General features: G+C 38.1%; 1 protein-coding gene and 1 non-coding gene across 3 annotated transcripts in view; one reads left to right on the top strand and one right to left on the bottom strand.

Annotated features, from left to right (window-relative positions):
• Cntnap5a (contactin associated protein-like 5A) overlaps positions 1-18,992 on the bottom strand; it is a 982,002-nt gene that overhangs the window by 421,213 nt on the left and 541,797 nt on the right. For both annotated transcript variants that reach the window (XM_087580548.1, NM_001047865.2), the window contains 2 exon segments: positions 16,989-17,138; positions 12,332-12,503 (listed from right to left, as the gene is read on the bottom strand). In XM_087580548.1, the coding sequence (XP_087436674.1) occupies positions 12,332-12,503; positions 16,989-17,138 (322 nt within the window).
• Positions 5,727-5,836, top strand: LOC120096456 (U6 spliceosomal RNA). Its single transcript, XR_015636453.1, has one exon. It is a non-coding gene; the product is annotated as a U6 spliceosomal RNA (small nuclear RNA).

Below are 18,992 nucleotides of genomic sequence, written 5' to 3'. Positions count from 1 at the left end.
GATAGGAGAGAGACCTAGAGAAAAGACCTGGTGCAAAGACCATGGAGGAGTATTACTTATAAGTTTATTGTTCATGGCTTGATCAGTCTGCTTTCTTATAGCATCTTGGATGGACAAAACCCCAGGTGTAGCACTGAGTACAATGAATTACCTCAGTAACACATTAATCATAAATCAAAAATGCCCCATAAGGCAGTATGAGAACGTTTCTTAATTGAAGTTTTATTTTCCCAAATGACTCCATCCTATGTTAAGTTGACATAAATCTAGTAATGGTGAAGCCTGCCCCAGTCAACAAGGGAAAAAATTAAAATACTTGGGCTGGGGGCAAATACTTGCTCAGCAGGCAAGAGCACTTCCTTGCCAACCACAAGAAGATTCCTAAGATTGAGTTCCCATCACACAGTTAAAAATAAAACTGATTGTAGCTACATGCTCCTGTAACACTGGCACTGTTGGGGACAAAGACAGGAAGATTGTTGGGGCTTGCTGGTTACCAGCTTAGTTCCATATTCAAGGGTAGATCTTGTCTCAATGGAATTGGATGAAGAGTGGCAGAGAAGAACATAAGACATCCCAGTCTAATGTATGAATATGTGTGCAGGAGACTATGTACCTACACATACAAATATATAACACCACACACACACACACACACACACACACACACACACACACACACACACACAAGAATCCACAAATTATAGATGTTTCCAGAAGTCTTCCCATAGTTACAAATTGCAAAAAAAGAAGGCACAATATCCTGAGATTATTGTCTCTCACTTTCAAAGAAAATTCATTTTAGTCTTCAACATTTATAACCAACAGCAGAAATTCAGTCCTTAACTGTTTATTAGTTGCATACTCCTTCCTTTTTAAATGAATGTCTTGTGACATTTGTTAGCTGGTAGGAGTCTCCTCACATTTCCATTTGAAATTTTCCTTCTTAACCTAAAAGACATAACTTCTACTCCTCCCTCCTGTCCTTTCTGTGGCTCATGCCACTGCTGCCTATCTCATTTACCATACTCTTTTTCTCTGGATGCCAAACACTGGCTAGAATCTGTATCCAGTAACCACCACTCTTTTCAGGACCACTGGATGAGATTGATGCATAAACTGTTGGTATTGGTTACCACAGCATACTTGAGAAGACAGATTTAGCTTTCTTCTACTCTTATGTAATAATATCACATGAAAAAAAAAACAAAAAAACAACAACAAAAAAAAACAATCTCTGTGTTTGATGGCAATATAGTAAACTAACACAGTGAAGTCTGTAACACAAATTATTGTAATAGATCAATAAAACAACCTTGCTAAACAGTATTGCTATGTGCAGAAAAGTGAGGCTCAGAACTCCAAGAGTCACTTGGATATTTAGCATAACAGAAATAAGCATACAACTGGTATTCTCTAAGTGAACATGTCAAAATTCCATGTTCTATAACACTGGAAGGAAACGAGGAAATAACAGATGATCTATTTTTCAGAGAGGCAGACAGGGAAGCCAGGGTCTACCTACAGCCCCCAGTTCCCTTCACTGCAGTTTTGTGATAAGAAGGAAAGCCAAGGTTGCCTAGTGTTTATTATGATTTATGAAATCCAGAGCAGGGTTTTGAGAAACATGCCAAAAAGCAGTTTAATCTAGAGACGGTCTCTGTCGCTGTATTAGTCATTTCCCCAACAAATGGCCATTACAAACCACTTGACAAATCCTGCTAAGAGAGGAAGGGTTGCTCGGGCTCAGACTGAGGGGACAATCAATTATAGCAGGGGAAGAACAGCAACACAGTGAAGCATCGGGACATAATAGCATCTGTGGTCAGGAAGCAGACAGATACATGCTACTGAGCTGCTCCTTTCTCCTTCATTTTATTTTATTTTATTTTTATTAGATTTTTTTTGTATTTACATTTTCAATTGCTATCCTCTTTCCCCTGTTTCGAATGCCTCATTCTGTCTGCTACTATGAAGATGCTCTCACATCCACCAACTTCCACACAAATGCCCTGGCATTCCCCTATATTGGGGAAATGAATCTACACAGGACCAAGGGCTTTTCCTTCTATTGATATCAAACAATGTCATCCTCTACAAAATATGCATCTGGATCCATGGGTCCCTCCATGTGTACTCATTAGTTGGGGATTTAGTTCCTGGGAACTCTGGGGTTGGGGGTCTAGTTGGATGATACTATGGGGTTGCAAACCCCATCAGTTCCTTCAGTACTTTAACTCCTTCATTGCAGTCCCCATGCTCAGTCTGATGGTTAGATGCAACCATCCTTGTGTGTATCAGTAAGACACTGACACGGCCTCTCAGAAGACATCCATATAGGGCTCCTGTCAGCAAGCACTTGTTGGCATCAGCAATAGTGAATGAGTTTAGTGGCTGCATATGGTTTGGATTCCCAGGTGGAGCAGTGTCTGGATGACCTTTTCTTGAGGCTCTTCTCTACTCTTTGCCCCTGTATTTCCTCCTGTGAGTATTTTGTTCACCCTTCTAAAAAGGACTGAAGAATCCATATTTTGGTCTTCCCTCTCCTTGAGCTTCATTGTTTCTTGGGTATTCTGAGCTTTTTTGATATCCACTTATCAGTGAGTGCATATCATGTCTTTTGTAATTGGGTTACCTCATTCAGAATATTTTCTAGTTCCATCCATTTGCCTAAGAATTTCATATAGTCATTGTTTTTAATAGCTGAGTAGTACTCCATTGTGTAAATGTACCATGTTTTCTGTATTCATTCTTTGTTGAAGAGCATCTGGGTTCTTTGCAGCTTCTGGCTATTATAAATGAGGCTGCTATGAACATATTAGAGTATGAGTCTTTGCTGTATGTTGGAACATCATTTGGGTATATGCCCAGGAGTAGTATAGTTGAGTCCTCAGGTACTTAGTACAGTGTTCAATTTTTTGAGGAACCTCCAGACTGATTTCCAGAGTGGTTGTATGAGCTTGCAATCACACCAGTGATGGAGAAGTGATCCTCTTGCATCACATCCTCACCACTATCTGCTGTCACCTGAGTTTATTTCTCTTAGCCATTCTGACTGGTGTGGGGGTAGAATCTTAGGGTTGTTTTGATTTGCATTTCCCTGCTGATTAAGGATGTTGAAAATATTTTTAGGTGCTTCTCAGCCATTCAGTATTCTTCAGTAGAGAATTCTTAGTTTAGCTCTGTACCTCATTTTTTAAGTCCTAGTCAGAGCAATTAGACAACAAAAATAGGTCAATGGGATACAAATTGGAAAGGAAGAAGTTAAAATATCACTATTTGCAGATCATATGATAGTATACTTAAGTGACCCCAAAATTTCCATCAAACATCTCCTAAACCTGATAAGCAACTTCAGCAAAGTGGCTGGATATAAAATTAACTCAAACATATCAGTAGCCTTCCTCTACTCAAAGGATAAGCAGGATGAGAAAGAAATTAGGGAAATGAAACCCTTCACAATAATCACAAATAATATAAAAAACCTCGGTGTTACTCCAACCAAGCAAGTTCTGTATGACAAGAACTTCAAGGCTCTGAAGAAAGAAATTGAAGAAGATTTCAGAAGATGGAAAGACCACACACTCTCTTGGATTGGTAGGACTAAAATAGCAAAAAATGGTCATTTTGCAAAAAGAAATCTACAGATTCAATGGATTCCCCATCAAAATTCCTTCTCAACTATTTATAGAGATAGAAAGATTAATTTGCAATTTCATTTGGAATAACAACAAATCCAGGATAGCAAAAACTATTCTCAACAATAAAAGAACTTCTGAAGGAATCCCTGACCTCAAGCTGTATTACAGAGCAATCTTGTCAAAATAAAAACAAAACACAACAGCAACATCAACAACAAAACAAACAAACAAACAAACAAACAAAAAAACAAACTCCACATTGTATTGGTAAAGAGACAGGCAAGTATATCAGCAGAATAGAATTGAAGATCCAGGAATCAACCCACATAACTATGGTCATTGTGATCTTTGACAAAGGAGCCAAAACTATTAAATGGAAAAATACAACATTTTCAACAAATGATGCTGGTTCAACTGTACGTCAGAATGTAGAAGAATGCACATTAACCCATTCTTATCTCCTTGTACAAAGCACAATTCCCAGTGGATTAAAGACCTCCACATAAAACTAGATACACTGAAACTAACAGAAGAGAAAGTGAGGAAGAGCCTGGAACACATAGGCACATGAGAAAATTTCCTGAACAGAACACCAATGGCTTATGCTCTATGATCGAGAATCAACAAATGAGAACTCATAAAATTGCAAAGCTTCTGTAAGGCAAAGGAAACTTTCAATAGGATTAAACAGTAACCAAAACATTGGGAAAATATCTTTACCAATACTACATCCAGTAGAGGGCTAATATCTAATATATGCAAATAACTCAAGAAGTTAGTATCCAGGGAATCAAATAGTCCTTTCTACTTTTAATCTCCAAAACCCACTTTTTGTACTAATGCTGATCATAACTAAGACAAATATGACTTAATTAACTTAATCTAGAAAGTTGCTCACAGTCATACTCATATGATTGCATCCTACATGAATTTAAATGCTGCTTTATTTATAATCAATATTAACTGTTATAGTGATCAAATGGGTTTTCAAAGACTTCCCATCACATATTTTATAAGCCTGTGAAATGTATACTTGTCCAATACAGTCACACATACACACAACACACACACACACACACACACACACACACACACACAAGAGAAGGGGAGAGAGGGGGAGGAGGGAGGGTGGGAGAGAGAGAGAGAGAGAGAGAGAGAGAGAGAGAGAGAGAGAGAGAGAGCGGGAGAAATCCTCCTGCAAAACAAAATCATTTAAATTTTGTTACATTGACATTTCTCAAACTTATTTGAACAAAGGAATATTTTCTATAGTATTGATCAGGGTTAACATCAGAAAAAGCTTTGAGGAAATCAGATTCCTTGCTCTATGGGGAAAAAAATGGATAAGCCAATATTATGATGTGCCTAACAGACAAATGTGTTTTACCTGTGGACTCAATATCTCTAAAGAACCCAGAGACATTCTAGGGTGTATGGCACAACATAAACCCAGTCTTCATTCTAGACAATTTTAATCTGAATGTCTCCGATTTAGGGTTACCGTGTCATATGTTTTAAAAGGATTTCCTAATTACTTTTAAACATTTTAGAATAAAGAGATAGTAGCCAAATTTATTTGGTACCACATTTTAGGATTACTTTATATATATGATTAAAGTATGTGGTAGGCTACTACCTATGATTAGGCATGCTGAGTTTTTATTTGTTCTAGTACAGAGGTCCAGGTAAGGGGTTAGAGAGATGATTCAGTACATCATCAAGATTCCCAGTAGTCATTCAAGGAATAAGCTGAATCTGGCATCACCCACCTACAATTCTGGAGCGAAAAGGTTGACACTGAAGGGTAAATGAGGCTTTCAGACCACTACTTTATCCAATTTAGGACAGTACAATATCAGTGAAAAACCCTGTCTTGGAAAATTAAGGTAAGAGACATATGGCATAGGTTGACCTCGACACACACACACACACACACACACTCTCTCTCTCTCTCTCTCTCTCTCTCTCTCTCTCTCTCTCTCTCTCAAACTTTTGGTGGTGACCTAAAGCTAGTAAGACTTTTTTGAAGACTCTACAAATGTTCTTTACCTCAAAATTCATCATCAAATAAGAATCACAACTCACATGCTCGCTTCTGCAGCACATACACTAAAATTGGAAAGATAATGAGAAGAAGATTAGCATGGCCCCTGTACAAGGATAATACACAAATTCATGAAGCATTCAATAATTTTTCCACCAGAGAACTACTAAACCTGAAAAACACTTTCAGCAAAGAGGCTGTGTATAAAATTAACTCAAATAAATCAGTAGCCTTCCTCTACACAACAGAGTAACAAGCTAAGAAAGAAATTAGGGAAACGGCACCCTTAATAATAGTCCTAAATAATACAAAAACCTCAGTGTGATTTTAAACAAGCAAATAAAAGATCTGTATAATAAGAACTTCAAGCCTCTGAAGAAAGAAATTGAAGAAGACCTCAGAAGATGGAAAGATCTCCCAAGCTCATGGATTGGCAGGATTAATATAGTAAAAATAGCCATTTTACAAAAAGCAATCTACAAATTCAATGCAATCCCCTCAAAATACCAATCCAATTCTTCAAAGAGTTGTAGAGAACAATTTGCAAATTAATCTGGAATAACAAAAAGCCCAGGATAACTAAAACTATCCTCAAAAATAAAAGGAATTCTGGGAGAATCACTATCCCTGAACTCAAGCAGTATTACAGAGCAATAGTGATAAAAACTGCATGGTATTGGTACAGAGACAGACAGATAGACCAGTGGAATAGAATTGAAGCCCCAGAAATGAACCCGCACACCTATGGTCACTTGATTTTTGACAAAGGAGCCAAGACCATCCAATGGAAAAAAGATAGCACTTTCAGCAAATGGTGCTGGTTTAATTGGAGGTCAGCATGTAGAAGAATGCAGACCGGTCCGTGCTTATCACCCTGTACAAAGCTTAAGTCCAAATGGATCAAGGATCTCCACATGAAATCAGATACACTCAAACTAATAGAAGAAAAAGTGCAGAAGCGTCTTGAACACATGGGCACTAGAGAAAATTTCCTGAACAAAACACCAATGATTTATGCTCTAAGATCAAGAATGGACAAATAGGATCTCAAAAAACTGCAAAGCTTCTGTAAGGCAAAGGACACTGTTGTTAGGACTCAAGGACAACCAACAGATTGGGAAAAGATGTTTACCAATCCTACAGCAGATAGAGGGCTTATATCCAAATATACAAAGAACTCAAGAAGTTAGACTGCAGGGAGACAAATTACCCTATTAAATGGGGTTCAGAGCTAAACAAAGGATTCACAGCTGAGGAATGCCTAATGGCTGAGAAACTCCTAAAGAAATGTTCAATATCTTTAGTCATAAGGGAAATGCAAATCAAAACAGCCCTGAGATTTCACCTCACACTAGTGAGAATGGCTAAGATCAAAAACTCAGGTGACAGCAAATGCTGGTGAGGATATGGAGAAAGAGGAACACTCCTCCATTGTTGGTGGGATTGCAGACTGGTACAACCATTCTGGAAATCAATCTGGAGGTTCCTCAAAAAATTGAACATTGAACTACCTGAGGACCCAGCTATACCTCTCTTGGGCATATACTCAAAAGATGCCCCAACATATAAAAAAGACACGTGCTCCACTATGTTCATAGCAGACTTATTTATAAAAGCCAGAAGTGGGAAAGAACCCAGATGCCCTTCAAGAGCAGAATGGATACAGAAAATGTGGTACATCTACATAATGGAATATTACTCAGCTATCAAAAACAACGACTTTATGAAATTCGTAGGCAAATGGTTGGAACTGGAAAATATCATCCTGAGTGAGGTAATCCAATCACAAAAAAAAAAAAAAAACACACATGGTATGCACTCATTGGTAAGTGGATATTAGCACAAATGCTTGAATTACCCTAGATGCACAGAACACATGAAACTCAGGAAGGATGACCAAAATGTGAATGCTTCACTCCTTCTTTAAAAGGGAACAATAATACCCTTGGCAGGGAATAGGGAGGCAAAGTTTAAAACAGAGACAGAAGGAACACCCATTGAGAGCCTGCTCCACATGTGGCCCATACATATACAGCCACCAAACTAGATAAGATGGATGAAGCAAAGAAGAGCAGACTGACAGAAACCAGATTTAGATCTCTCCTGAGAGACACAGCAAGAATACAGCAAATACATAGGTGAATGCCAGGAGCAAACCACTGAACTGAGAATGGGATCCTTGTTGAAGGACTCAGAGAAAGGCCTGGAAGAGCTTGAAGGGGCTCGAGACCCCATATGAACAACAATGGCAATCAACCAGAGCTTCTAGGATCTAAGTCACTGCCCAAAGGCTATACATAGACTGACCCTGGGCTCCAACCTTATAGGTAGCAATGAATAGCCTAGTAAGAGCACCAATGGAAGGGGAAGCCCTTGGTCCTGCCAAGACTGAACACCTAGTGAATGTGATTTTTTGGGGGAAGGTGGTAATGGGGGGAACATGGGGCGGGGAAGCCCACATAGAAGGGGAGGAGGAGGAGTTAAGGGGATTGTTGGCCTGGAAACCGGGAAAGGGAATAACAATCGAAATGTAAATAAGAAATACTCAAGTTAATAAAGATATAAAAAATAAAGGAGAAACTTTTTCAATATTCTAAGAGTACAAATAGAGAATGATCAGTGAATTTGCACACTATCTGCTAGTCAATTTTATTGAATTTGATGAATTTGATTGTGAGTCTGAAGTATTCTACAAATATTCAAAGAAGCAAGGTTCGATTCATAGTTATTCGGAAAATATTGTTTTCTAAAGCTTTGAACCAAAGCATATAACTCACAACGGATCCATATATTTAAAATAAGATATGTGAGACAGTATTTAATGGAATACATGTAATCAACTCCAACGATTATTAATAATATGCAAGAATATTCTTCCTTATTCTTCATTTCACTATCAAGGGTTTCTGAAATACATTCTGGACCATTGCTATATTTTATGCAATTTTAGTCAAATTGCATGTATTCTTCTGTGCTAATTTCCTTTGCTCCAAATGGTTTGTGAGGTCAATCTGTAATTTTGGACAGGTGGATAATTCCACGGAGAGTTTGAGAAGTGGTATCACTATAAAATCTCAGTATGTACTCTTTGCTAAGCATATTTCCCAATTTTATTTGTACCTCTTTGATGAGTATATTTATTTATCTATTTGGCATCCTCTTCTGTGAAATTGTAATAAAATATTGTTCACAGTGAGAGTAGATTGATACCATGCAATCCATGTGAGGTTATAATATTTGAAACAAAAATTGTATTTCTAAGTGAAATCTCAAAATCCTTACCATTTAGGCATACATGCCACCTTGTTTTAAAGAGTACATTTTCTGATATACATATATGTTTTGATTTTTTGAAGCTAACAGTATAAGATTTCATATGCCTCAGTAACAATTAATGCTTGGTCTGTTAAAAATAAGTATGTTAGTGTATTTTTGATAACAATTTCTTTCCTAAGTTATTGTGCATGGGAGAATTATAGAGTTGTCTTTCCTTTTTCTTCATATATATACATATATATATACATATATATAATTAAATGCTTATGTAAAGTTAAAAAAAAAAGAATCACAACTCACATGTCCTAAAATTCACCCTTTGAGGATTTGTAGGAGCATCAGCCACCAGTATTATGATATGGCCAAACAAATATCACAAGATAAAAGATTTGAATACAAGACTCACAGTTTACAGGATGATTCTGAAAATTATAAATTTACTGGGACCCAATATTTTCAGTAAGATAGGCAATAAGTTTTCCTCATCTTCATGAAATTGCAAAACATGAAAGGGGCTGTGAATTAAACCTGGGCTTAGATTAAGGATAGTTTCAGAGTTTCTAAGTTGGATGTCAATCAAAATTTAAACTTATTGAAATGGAATAAATTAAAAAAATCAGCTCTTTGTTTCATAACCATATTTCAAGTTCATAATTGTCACTAATGACTGTATTCACTTCAGCATAAAGGAGAACTCTTCTCTTGTTATAAAACAATCCAAAGAATGTGGTAGTCTATGTCTGTAGTACCCGATTCTTCAAAGCAAATATTGGATAGAAACCCTACCAATTACCTGTGCTTTGTTCGAGTTACTGTCCCAGTTGTTGTAATAAAACAGCTTATATAAGCTACAGAAGGAAGGAGGAAAGGAGCACAGAATAAGGATAGTGACCTTAGAATCTGCTGTCTAGGAAGACATTGTCAGGCTTCCACGGTCTTGATAGCCAAAGCCACAGGTAGGAGTCCCATGGCCCAGGCCATCCCCTGTTCTGCCTAGCAATCAGCTGGCTAAAACTTTCATATATGACAAATTGAGCAAACATTTCTGTTTGACATAAGTAGAAATTCCAGAGATCCTCTGTATCTACTTCCCTAACACTGAGGCTTTTCTTTCCCTCCTTGATCCCTCACATATTGCCTCTTTATTTTATGCATCTCTACCACATATTGTCCCTCTTTGCATCTATTGCTGGTACTCATTGACATGCATATGAACTTCCAATATGACATTTATTTTTATTTCAACACTTCAGTGAAAACAGAAAACTCAGGAAACACCTGTCTTTGTAAACCCCTCACCCTGCCTCTCAGATTTGAAACAAATGCAAATTAGATCCTTAAGAAACTGACTGCAATTTAAGTGAAATGTACCATTTAGCCACTAAAGCAAATACGTTTCTTGTTATACAGTTAAACAAAACAAAATTGTATGTAATATAATTACTCAAGACTACAAATATACAAAAAGTAAAGTGCAGGGCTGATGGCAATGATTTTTATGTAATCAAAACTAATGAAACCTTCCATGATTGTATGCTAAGGTATCAAAGATACCCCAGGTGACAAATGTCCCTATATTGATCTGTAACACATAAAATGCTGCACCAGATGATGAACTTATAAGTTTCTCCATTGCCCGACATATGCACCTGGTGTGGTATCCATTTCCTTTAAAAGCTTTGATTTGGGGACCTCTAAATCATCACATTTTAATGAAGCATACATTTTATTACCCACTTTCTCAGTTGATGAAATGGAAAAAAAAACAAAAAAACAAAACAAACAAACAACAAAAGAAAACCCCACAAGCATCAAGAAGTCAGTGTAATGTGTTGGGAATCACATTAGCAATTGTATCAGAAATTTGTGTTAATGTTCAATCTAATTAAGGTGGCCATTGCCATCACTAGCTGAGACCATGTTCTGCATGGCTGATTTCCCATGTTTGACAGTAAAGGCACCTGATGCTTTTCATCATTTTTTTCTCTGGACTCCGAGAAATCATAATTTCCCTTACTCCCCTAGCTGGGGCAATATTTTTCTTAACTTGAGTTTCTAGCCAAATCTGATGATGTTCCTTCTCAATTTTCACATAGAACATGAAAGCAAATTCTGCTGGCACAAAAGCCTTAACTGTGATAATTCCAGATCTACATCCCCAGGTATATGGATGTCATGTGCTTTCCCTTCATGACCTAAAAGCTGAAGTTTGTCAACCAAACCTAACACATGGTGGATTGAAGGACAAGTCATATATTACTTGGTTTTTGGAAAATATATATTGCCAAAAAAACATCATATGATGTTAGTTATAAAATGTGTGTATTAATGGAGATTTTAAATGCAAAGTCAAATTATTTTGAATTGGTAACACATATAAGCCATGTTCTCTTTCTTGGCCATTTTATGGCAATATCTCCTATCAGCTTCTGTCAATTCTCAACTTGGCCACCCATGATTTGCCCCATCCTTTAAGATGTAATTCAATCACCTACCCAAAATTTCTCCATGCTGGTATCACTTTTCACAAATGAGGGTACTTATCAGTTTATAGCAATGACTAATTAATGTAGCCAAAGTCCTCAAATACCAACACATATCAAAATACTTACCAAATCCTACTTACCTACCTGCTCATCAGTATGTTAAAAGGGGTAAGAAGAATTAGAAGAAGGAAGGAGGTAGGTGCTACAGAAGGAACATGGCAAAATACTGTTGAAACTGACCATCCATTCTGTTTTGTTTTTGATATAAAATATGAGACTTTCTACCATAAGAGAAGCCAAACCTCAAGAGAAAAGCAATGAGAAACTTAGCATCACACTAGATCTCCGGTTCTCACTAGGTTAGTTACTATCTGGGCTCTTTGGAACTAGAAAAAGAAGTGAATAGGGTTGATGGCAGCTAGGACCTGCCATCCCCAATTGGGGACATCCACAGCAAGCACAGTCAAAACCTTAGCTCTACAATTCCTAAAACTCTTAACATTATGGAAAGGATACCTATATCAGGCAAAGATATAGTTTAGGGAAAGCAATTCCTCCCTCTTTTAGGCTTTATTCTTAACTTCAACAAAGTCAAATGTAATCAAATGTTGTATATGCATAAAATTTTAATCCTTTCTCAAATTTGTACTTTGATTTAATTTACATAACTCATTCAACTGCAAGTCGACAAAAAGAGAGATTCAACCAATTTAAACCGTTTTCTCGGGGTCTGAAATCATTCAGAAATATTTTCTATTAGGCAACTCAATTATATCTAATGTGGCTACTATCTGCAAATTACATTTTTTCTTAAAAAAAAGTCATATTCAGAACAGTGAGAATGGAAATGTGTGGGGTAATAGAGGAGACAAGACAATAATTACCTGTCTTTGATGCTACATAGATCAATGTGTAAATCACTAAAATTCCCCAGGGAACCTTGCTGAACTGAAATGAGGTCCTTGGGCTGGTTATCAATAAAGATGAGCCTCATGCAGCCTTGGAAAGCCTTAATGGGGTTTAGGCATTGAGAATCGGTGAGATTGTCAGGGCACCCTGTGGGACAGAGAAAAAAGATAAAGAATACTGAAATGATCTGTTATTGTTTTGGCAACCTATTGATGGAAGACCTTGAGATCTAATTATTTGGGTAGTTTTTTTGTTTTGTTTTGTTTTGTTTTTTATTAACTTGAGTATTTCTTATTTACATTTCGAGTGTTATTCCCTTTCCCGGTTTCCGGGCCAACATCGCCCAACCCCTCCCCCTCCCCTTCTTTATGGGTGTTCCCCTCCCCATCCTCCCCCCATTGCCGCCCTCCCCCCAACAATCACGATCACTGCAGGTTCAGTCTTAGCAGGACCCAGGGCTTCCCCTTCCACTGGTGATTTTACTAGAATATTCATTTCTATCTATGAGGTCAGAGTCCAGGGTCAGTCCATGTATAGTCTTTAGGTAGTGGCTTAGTCCCTGGAAGCTCTGGTTGCTTGGCATTGTTGTTCATAAGGGGTCTGGAGCTCCTTCAAGCTCTTCGAGTTCTTTCTCTGATTCCTTCAACCGGGGTCCCATTCTCAGTTCAGTGCTTAGCTGCTGGCATTCGCCTCTGTTTTTGCTGTATTCTGGCTGTGTCTCTCAGGAGAGATCTACATCCTGCTCCTGTTGGCCTGCACTTCTTTGCTTCATCCATCTTGTCTAATTGGATGGCTGTATATGTATGGGCCACATGTGGGGCTGGCTCTGAATGGGTGTTCCTTCTGTCTCTTTTAATCTTTGCCTCTCTATTCCCTGGTAGTTTTTATTCATAAAAGGGCACATTTTTGTTGTTAATTGGAGCTCAAGAAAAGGTGTAAAAGTGGTGCAAAATGTCCCGGGATGCTGATGTCACTATAAAGGAAAAAAGTGACAAAGGGATCATTGTTGGTATGACATGTGCCTTAAGCCCTATTTTTTTGTGTGTGAGTGTGTGTGTGTGTGTGTGTGTTGCACACCTAAAATGCAGGGTTTTCTTTAGTGTGGTGACTTAAGGTGGAGGTTGGCATCAAGATGCCTTTCTCTCCCACTACCCATTTTATTCTTTGAAATAAGGTCTATTTGTGAACCAGGGGTTCACCAATATACCTAGACCAGTACACCAAGGTCATGAGCTTCAGGACTCTACCTTCACCTACCACTTGTCAGTTTTCTTTGTGTGACACAGCCTCCTCAACCACAGGGAAGCACTTTGGCTTGTATAGTTTGGGTTGCCAGCAAAACCTCATGAGCTGGCTTAACTCAGCCTCACCAGCATTGAAACTTAAATGGTTCCACATCATGCTTACTATTTTATATGGGTAATGGGAGTCCACATTCAGTTTCGAATGCTTGCATAGCAACATAGTCAGACACAGAGGCACACACACACACACACACACACATTTTCTGCCTGGTGGAAACATATTTGTCTTTGCTTTGAATCGCATCTTTCACATATTCTTCCTGTATTATAAGTGTTCGGGAATGTTGGTTGTCTCTCCAAACAACCAACATCTAAATTCCCAGTGCAGTTCTGAATAACACTTTCTACAAAATTACACTCTGGTAAAGACCGCAGCTGATTAATTGTAGAGCATGAACATGATAAGCTCCTGAGAAATGTACACTCAGGAACCAAGCAGGATTTTTGACATGCTGTATAAGCAAATCCAGACATTAAGAGAATGATGCGCTTAAGTGCACATAGTTACAGGCTGTAATAGCACATGCAAAAGGTTAATACCACACCGCTTAAAGAATGTTCTTTAAAAAAAATGCATGTCACTGATTAGCATTTCCTGCAGTCAGCCCAACCTTCTCATTAAAAGATGTAAAGACCAAGAAGATAGATGAGTATGTGTGCTTTTACAAACTCTCAGTGATTTTCATAGGTTCAGAGACCATTGTAATGTGTGCTTGAAAATATGGCAACATGCCATAAATAAGAGGAATTATTTCACTCATCTCTATTAGATGGTCACTGCAGGGCTGAAGCTAACATCTCCCAGGCACACAATAAAATGAAGAGATGCTGCAACTTCTAATTGAAACCATGGAGAGAATTTATGGAAGTTGACAATTGTGGAAGCTAATTTTTTCTTTCCTTAAGTTTACAGTCGGTATGTGGAGAGTTTGTTTAAGCACTGCTCAAATCATGGATAAATCTTCATGTTCTAAGTCTAGCACTCTAAAAATCCATGCAGAATTCAGCAATATACTAGATGAGGCTAGGAGAGCCATTATACCTTGATGACATGTTAGAATATTATTATATCATGATTATTCAAAGCTATTTTGCCTGGGAATAAATTCCTGATCCTCATTCTTCCTCCATTGGTGAAAGATCCTGTGTAATTTAGAACACACAGCTCGAAGTGGAGACCATTGCTCAGCATTTGTTCCCATTCGTTTTCTTTTACTATGGGACTGCAGTGAACACAGATTTGAATCTGCTCCAAGCACTCATTGTCTCTAAAGCCTCCACATATTAAGAATTGTATTAATTTATTAATAATAAATAATAATTTATTACAGTTAGTCCTTTATTAATCTTAGAGTGACAATGTATATGAGCGTGAGTGCACAAGTACCACAGCAAATGCAGAGATTAAAACTACAGGATTAGATTAAAACTACAGGAATTGGTGCTTTTGTCCTTCTCTGAGGATGGGTGTTCTGTTCCCCTATAATACATTAGGTTCACTGGCATGAGTGGCATGAAGATTATAGTTATGTGCTACAATGTCTGGCTTTTTGAGGGCTTTAGCAGTCCAAATCCATGTCCTTATGATAACAGTGCAAGAGCTTTATGGCTGAACCTTAGGGATTATTTTATTTCACTAAACATCAACCTTATGATCTATCATATAGAAACAAGATCATCCAAAACTACATGCTATGGCTCGGCATGTAATTGTCCTTGTGGGTGAAGAGTTATGGTCCTTCCTCATGCTAAAATCCAAACACATTGGTTTTGTTCCCCACAGTTCCCTTCCAAGGAAACCCTAGATATGTTTTCTGTGCCTATGCAAATATCTTATCATTTCAAGATCTACATCCTTAGGAAGAAAGGAGCGATTGTAGATTTTAGAGCTAGAAGAATACAGAGTTTGTAGAGTGTAGAGTATATGATAAGGCTATGTCAAGTTCTAGGTAACTACTATGTAAGTGTAACCACCATTATTATTATTTCTATTATTATGTTTGAGCAAAACAGACTGTGCGCATGCATGTACCATCTTGAATGTATGGAAGACAAGAGATAGGATTATATGGCCCATTCTCTTTTCCTACTACAGCTTCTAAGGACAGAACTCAAGTGTTCAGGTTTAAATGATGAGTGCCTTAGCCCATGGATTCATCTTGTTATTTTTCCAGTGAATGCTATTATGCAATGCTTATGTTCGGTTACCTCAGGGAAGGAACTGTCAGCTTTAGGGCAAGGCTAGCTCACATTCACATCTATAAGATCTGAACCAGATTTTATCATCTTCTATATTGTAATCTATACTGTAATCTGTATTTCTTATAAGGGAAACAAGGTGGGAGAGTTGAGTGTGCATGGGGTTGGGCTCATAGAAACAAGTGCCTTTTACATGCTGAGTAAGCCCTCCACTAAGCTGCACCAAGCATCCTGTTCTTGTTCATACCTCCCAGTAATCCTGAAATTGAACTTGTTGTCTATGTTGTACAAAAGGACTTCAGGGACTGAATCTTAAGAACTTGAGGTCAGAGAGCCATAGGGACTAAGTCCCCTTTAGATGTGACTTCTGTAAGACAGATCACTGACTACAGAACTAGACATTTATTTTAATAAAAGGTCCTTTGAAAATACCCAACATGGGTGAATTTGTAAAATTGTCAAAACGCCATATAAACTTTGCCCCCTCCATGTGTGTTTGTGTGTGTGTGTATTTGTGTGTGTATGTGTGTGTGTGTGTGTGTGTGTGTGTGTGTGTGTGTGCTCCTAGAAGTAGTGCAAGAGTTCAGCAAACAGTAGAAAGAGCAATAACCTGGAAATTGCAATGGCTCCTCTCTCTCTCTCTCTCTTGGAGGCCCTAGCTCATCGTCACTTTGTTTTGTCATGCTCCATGGATGTGGAAAATCTCCAAGGCATAAGAAAGAGAAGATGAGTCTCACAAAATAAAGTGGCAGTGGAGGGCCACGATGTCCTTGCTGACTAATGCTGTCTCCCTCTTGAATTTCTGTCCTGTGGGTACTTGCTGTCTCTCAGCTTCTTTTCTCTAAATTTTCAGCTGAGTTTCTTCTTTCCACTGTTAGACCAAGAGCTTGGCATGGCTGCAAGAATTACTTTTGGTGAATTATGTTACTGACCTCTAGAAGCTTTCGGTCCTTTTGCCCTTAACCCTGCCCTAAATTGCTTACATTTGCACAGTTGTATGAGGTTTTGCTTTCTCACTATTTGGTGTTTGAATATGTCTGCATGTGCGCACGCACACCTATGGGGAGAGTGTAATTGGTAAAGCACATGGTAGAATAATGTGGCTCTTTATTTGAGTTAGGAAACTTACCTCCAAAGTAGTAACTCTTTCCCGAATAAATCTGTTTTCGGGAAGTTTCTGGAGCTGGGGAAGCAGCATCATTATCCAGTGTGAGAGTAACACGATTTCTCCTGGCATTGATGCTGACAGAATGCCACAGGCCATCATTTAAGCCACTGCCTGCAAGAGAAACAGGAAGGGCTGTTTCATGAAGGTCATCTTTCTCCGCTGCTTTGCAGCTTAGTCTCTTTTCCCAAACCATTTCTGATAGTTTCATCTTCAAATTGAAGGGAACAAATCAAATAATTGGAATGTCTGTGCCAAATGAAGAAATGCTGTTTATTAATTAGTAGGGTGATAGGTGGCTACCAAGGAGAAAGCTTTTAAAAGCCAACTGTTAAAACCCCTCAGTATGATACCAGAAATTGTATCATTTGACCAAAGGGACATAGGTCATTTTTTTCCTCTGACTTTTCTGAAGTTTGTTCCTACTGATAGTAAAAACTTTTGCAAGTTTTCATTTTAACCAATGGCTCCAAGAATCAAAACCAGGACTTCACATATCTTATGTAGGTATCTACCACTGGGCTTCACTAGCTCTGAGAAAATTTTTATTTCATTATACAAGGTTACTTTATTATGTTTTTCCCTGTTGCTGTGATAAAATACCCTAAAAAATTAACTCAAAAGATAAAAGCTATATTTCATCTCACAGTTCAAGGACACAGTGGTGACATATTGGCAGGGAAGTAATGGCAGCAAGAGCTTAAAGGAGCTGATACTGTCACATCAACAATTAGGAAACAAAGAAGAATGAATATATGTACTGTCTACTGTATATAGTCCAGGATCACATCTCTAGCATAGGAAGTGGTCCTGCTTATAGTTACAAGGATGGATCTGCCCACATCAACTCCCGTACTAAAGGAAATCCTTCACAAATATTCTCAGTCTAACCTTAATTTTTGTAAGCCCACATTGTATTCCTGGAAACTTGCTCCTGGGTGAATCTACATCCCAATCAGGGTGATAATTAGCATTGATCAGCACACATAATCAAAGACAGTAAAGAATATAAAATGCTTTGACCATACCCTCCTCCATATTCTACCAGCCTTGTACATGCCTCACATTGCCTCATTCTCCACACAGGATTGTTCCTACTTTCATGTCAGTTTACTGAAGTGGACAAAGCCAGCCCCACTGCAAGGCACAGAGAGTTTCCTACTTCAATCAAGATACAGACATATTGAATAGCAAATATTAGTGTGTACGTGTTTGTGGGGGAGGTGCACATGTGGAGGTCAAAGACAATTTGTGTGAGTTGAATCTCTCCATGGATCCCAGGAATTGATCTTATGTGGTCAGTCTTGGTAGTAAGCCACTTCACTGGCTCAACTGTCATTCTGAATTTCAACAGTTCTTTTGTAAGTTAATCACTAAACACTGCCTGAAACACTTGTCTTCCCTGACCACTGACACATCACCTACAAAGATAACTATTTGGTATCATTTTTAAAGAATTAAAACCTGATCAGAAGAAAATTCTTTGGTATTAGGGGGCAAAGATTAAATGCAACCAGCCCTGTTCTTTTGATCCAGATCCCTTTCAGCTGCATGGCAACACTGACCTATATTACAGAGATAACTGCATTAGGAGTTGTTCATGAAGGGTCAGTATCTTCGTCTCAAAAACAGAACAAAAAAATACCTATGGAGTCTCTTGGTTGTGTTTGGCCCATTGAATCCTGGAAAATATGAATCATATTGATTACTCAGGCCACAATTACAATGAACTGACACATGTTCATTATTCAGATAACCTTGAATTTGCCTGGCTGTGTGATGAGCTGCTGTCCTTCACTTTGCCTCAGTTTCCTTACCTGCTAAAGGGGAACACTGACCCCCTTATGTACTTATGATTATTCTAGCAATTAAAACTACTACTACAGTTCTATTTGTAGATACCCCAGCTCAAGTACCCAGGAACTCATATGGACTAACACTGATGAACAGAACAATAAGTCCCAAACA

Source organism: Rattus norvegicus, chromosome 13 (assembly GCF_021556685.1).
Source record: "Rattus norvegicus strain SHRSP/BbbUtx chromosome 13, alternate assembly SHRSP_T2T, whole genome shotgun sequence".
In the NCBI taxonomy this organism is placed as follows: domain Eukaryota; kingdom Metazoa; phylum Chordata; class Mammalia; order Rodentia; family Muridae; genus Rattus; species Rattus norvegicus.
Note: the sequence above shows the minus strand (reverse complement) of the source record. Positions and strands in the feature narration are given on the sequence as shown.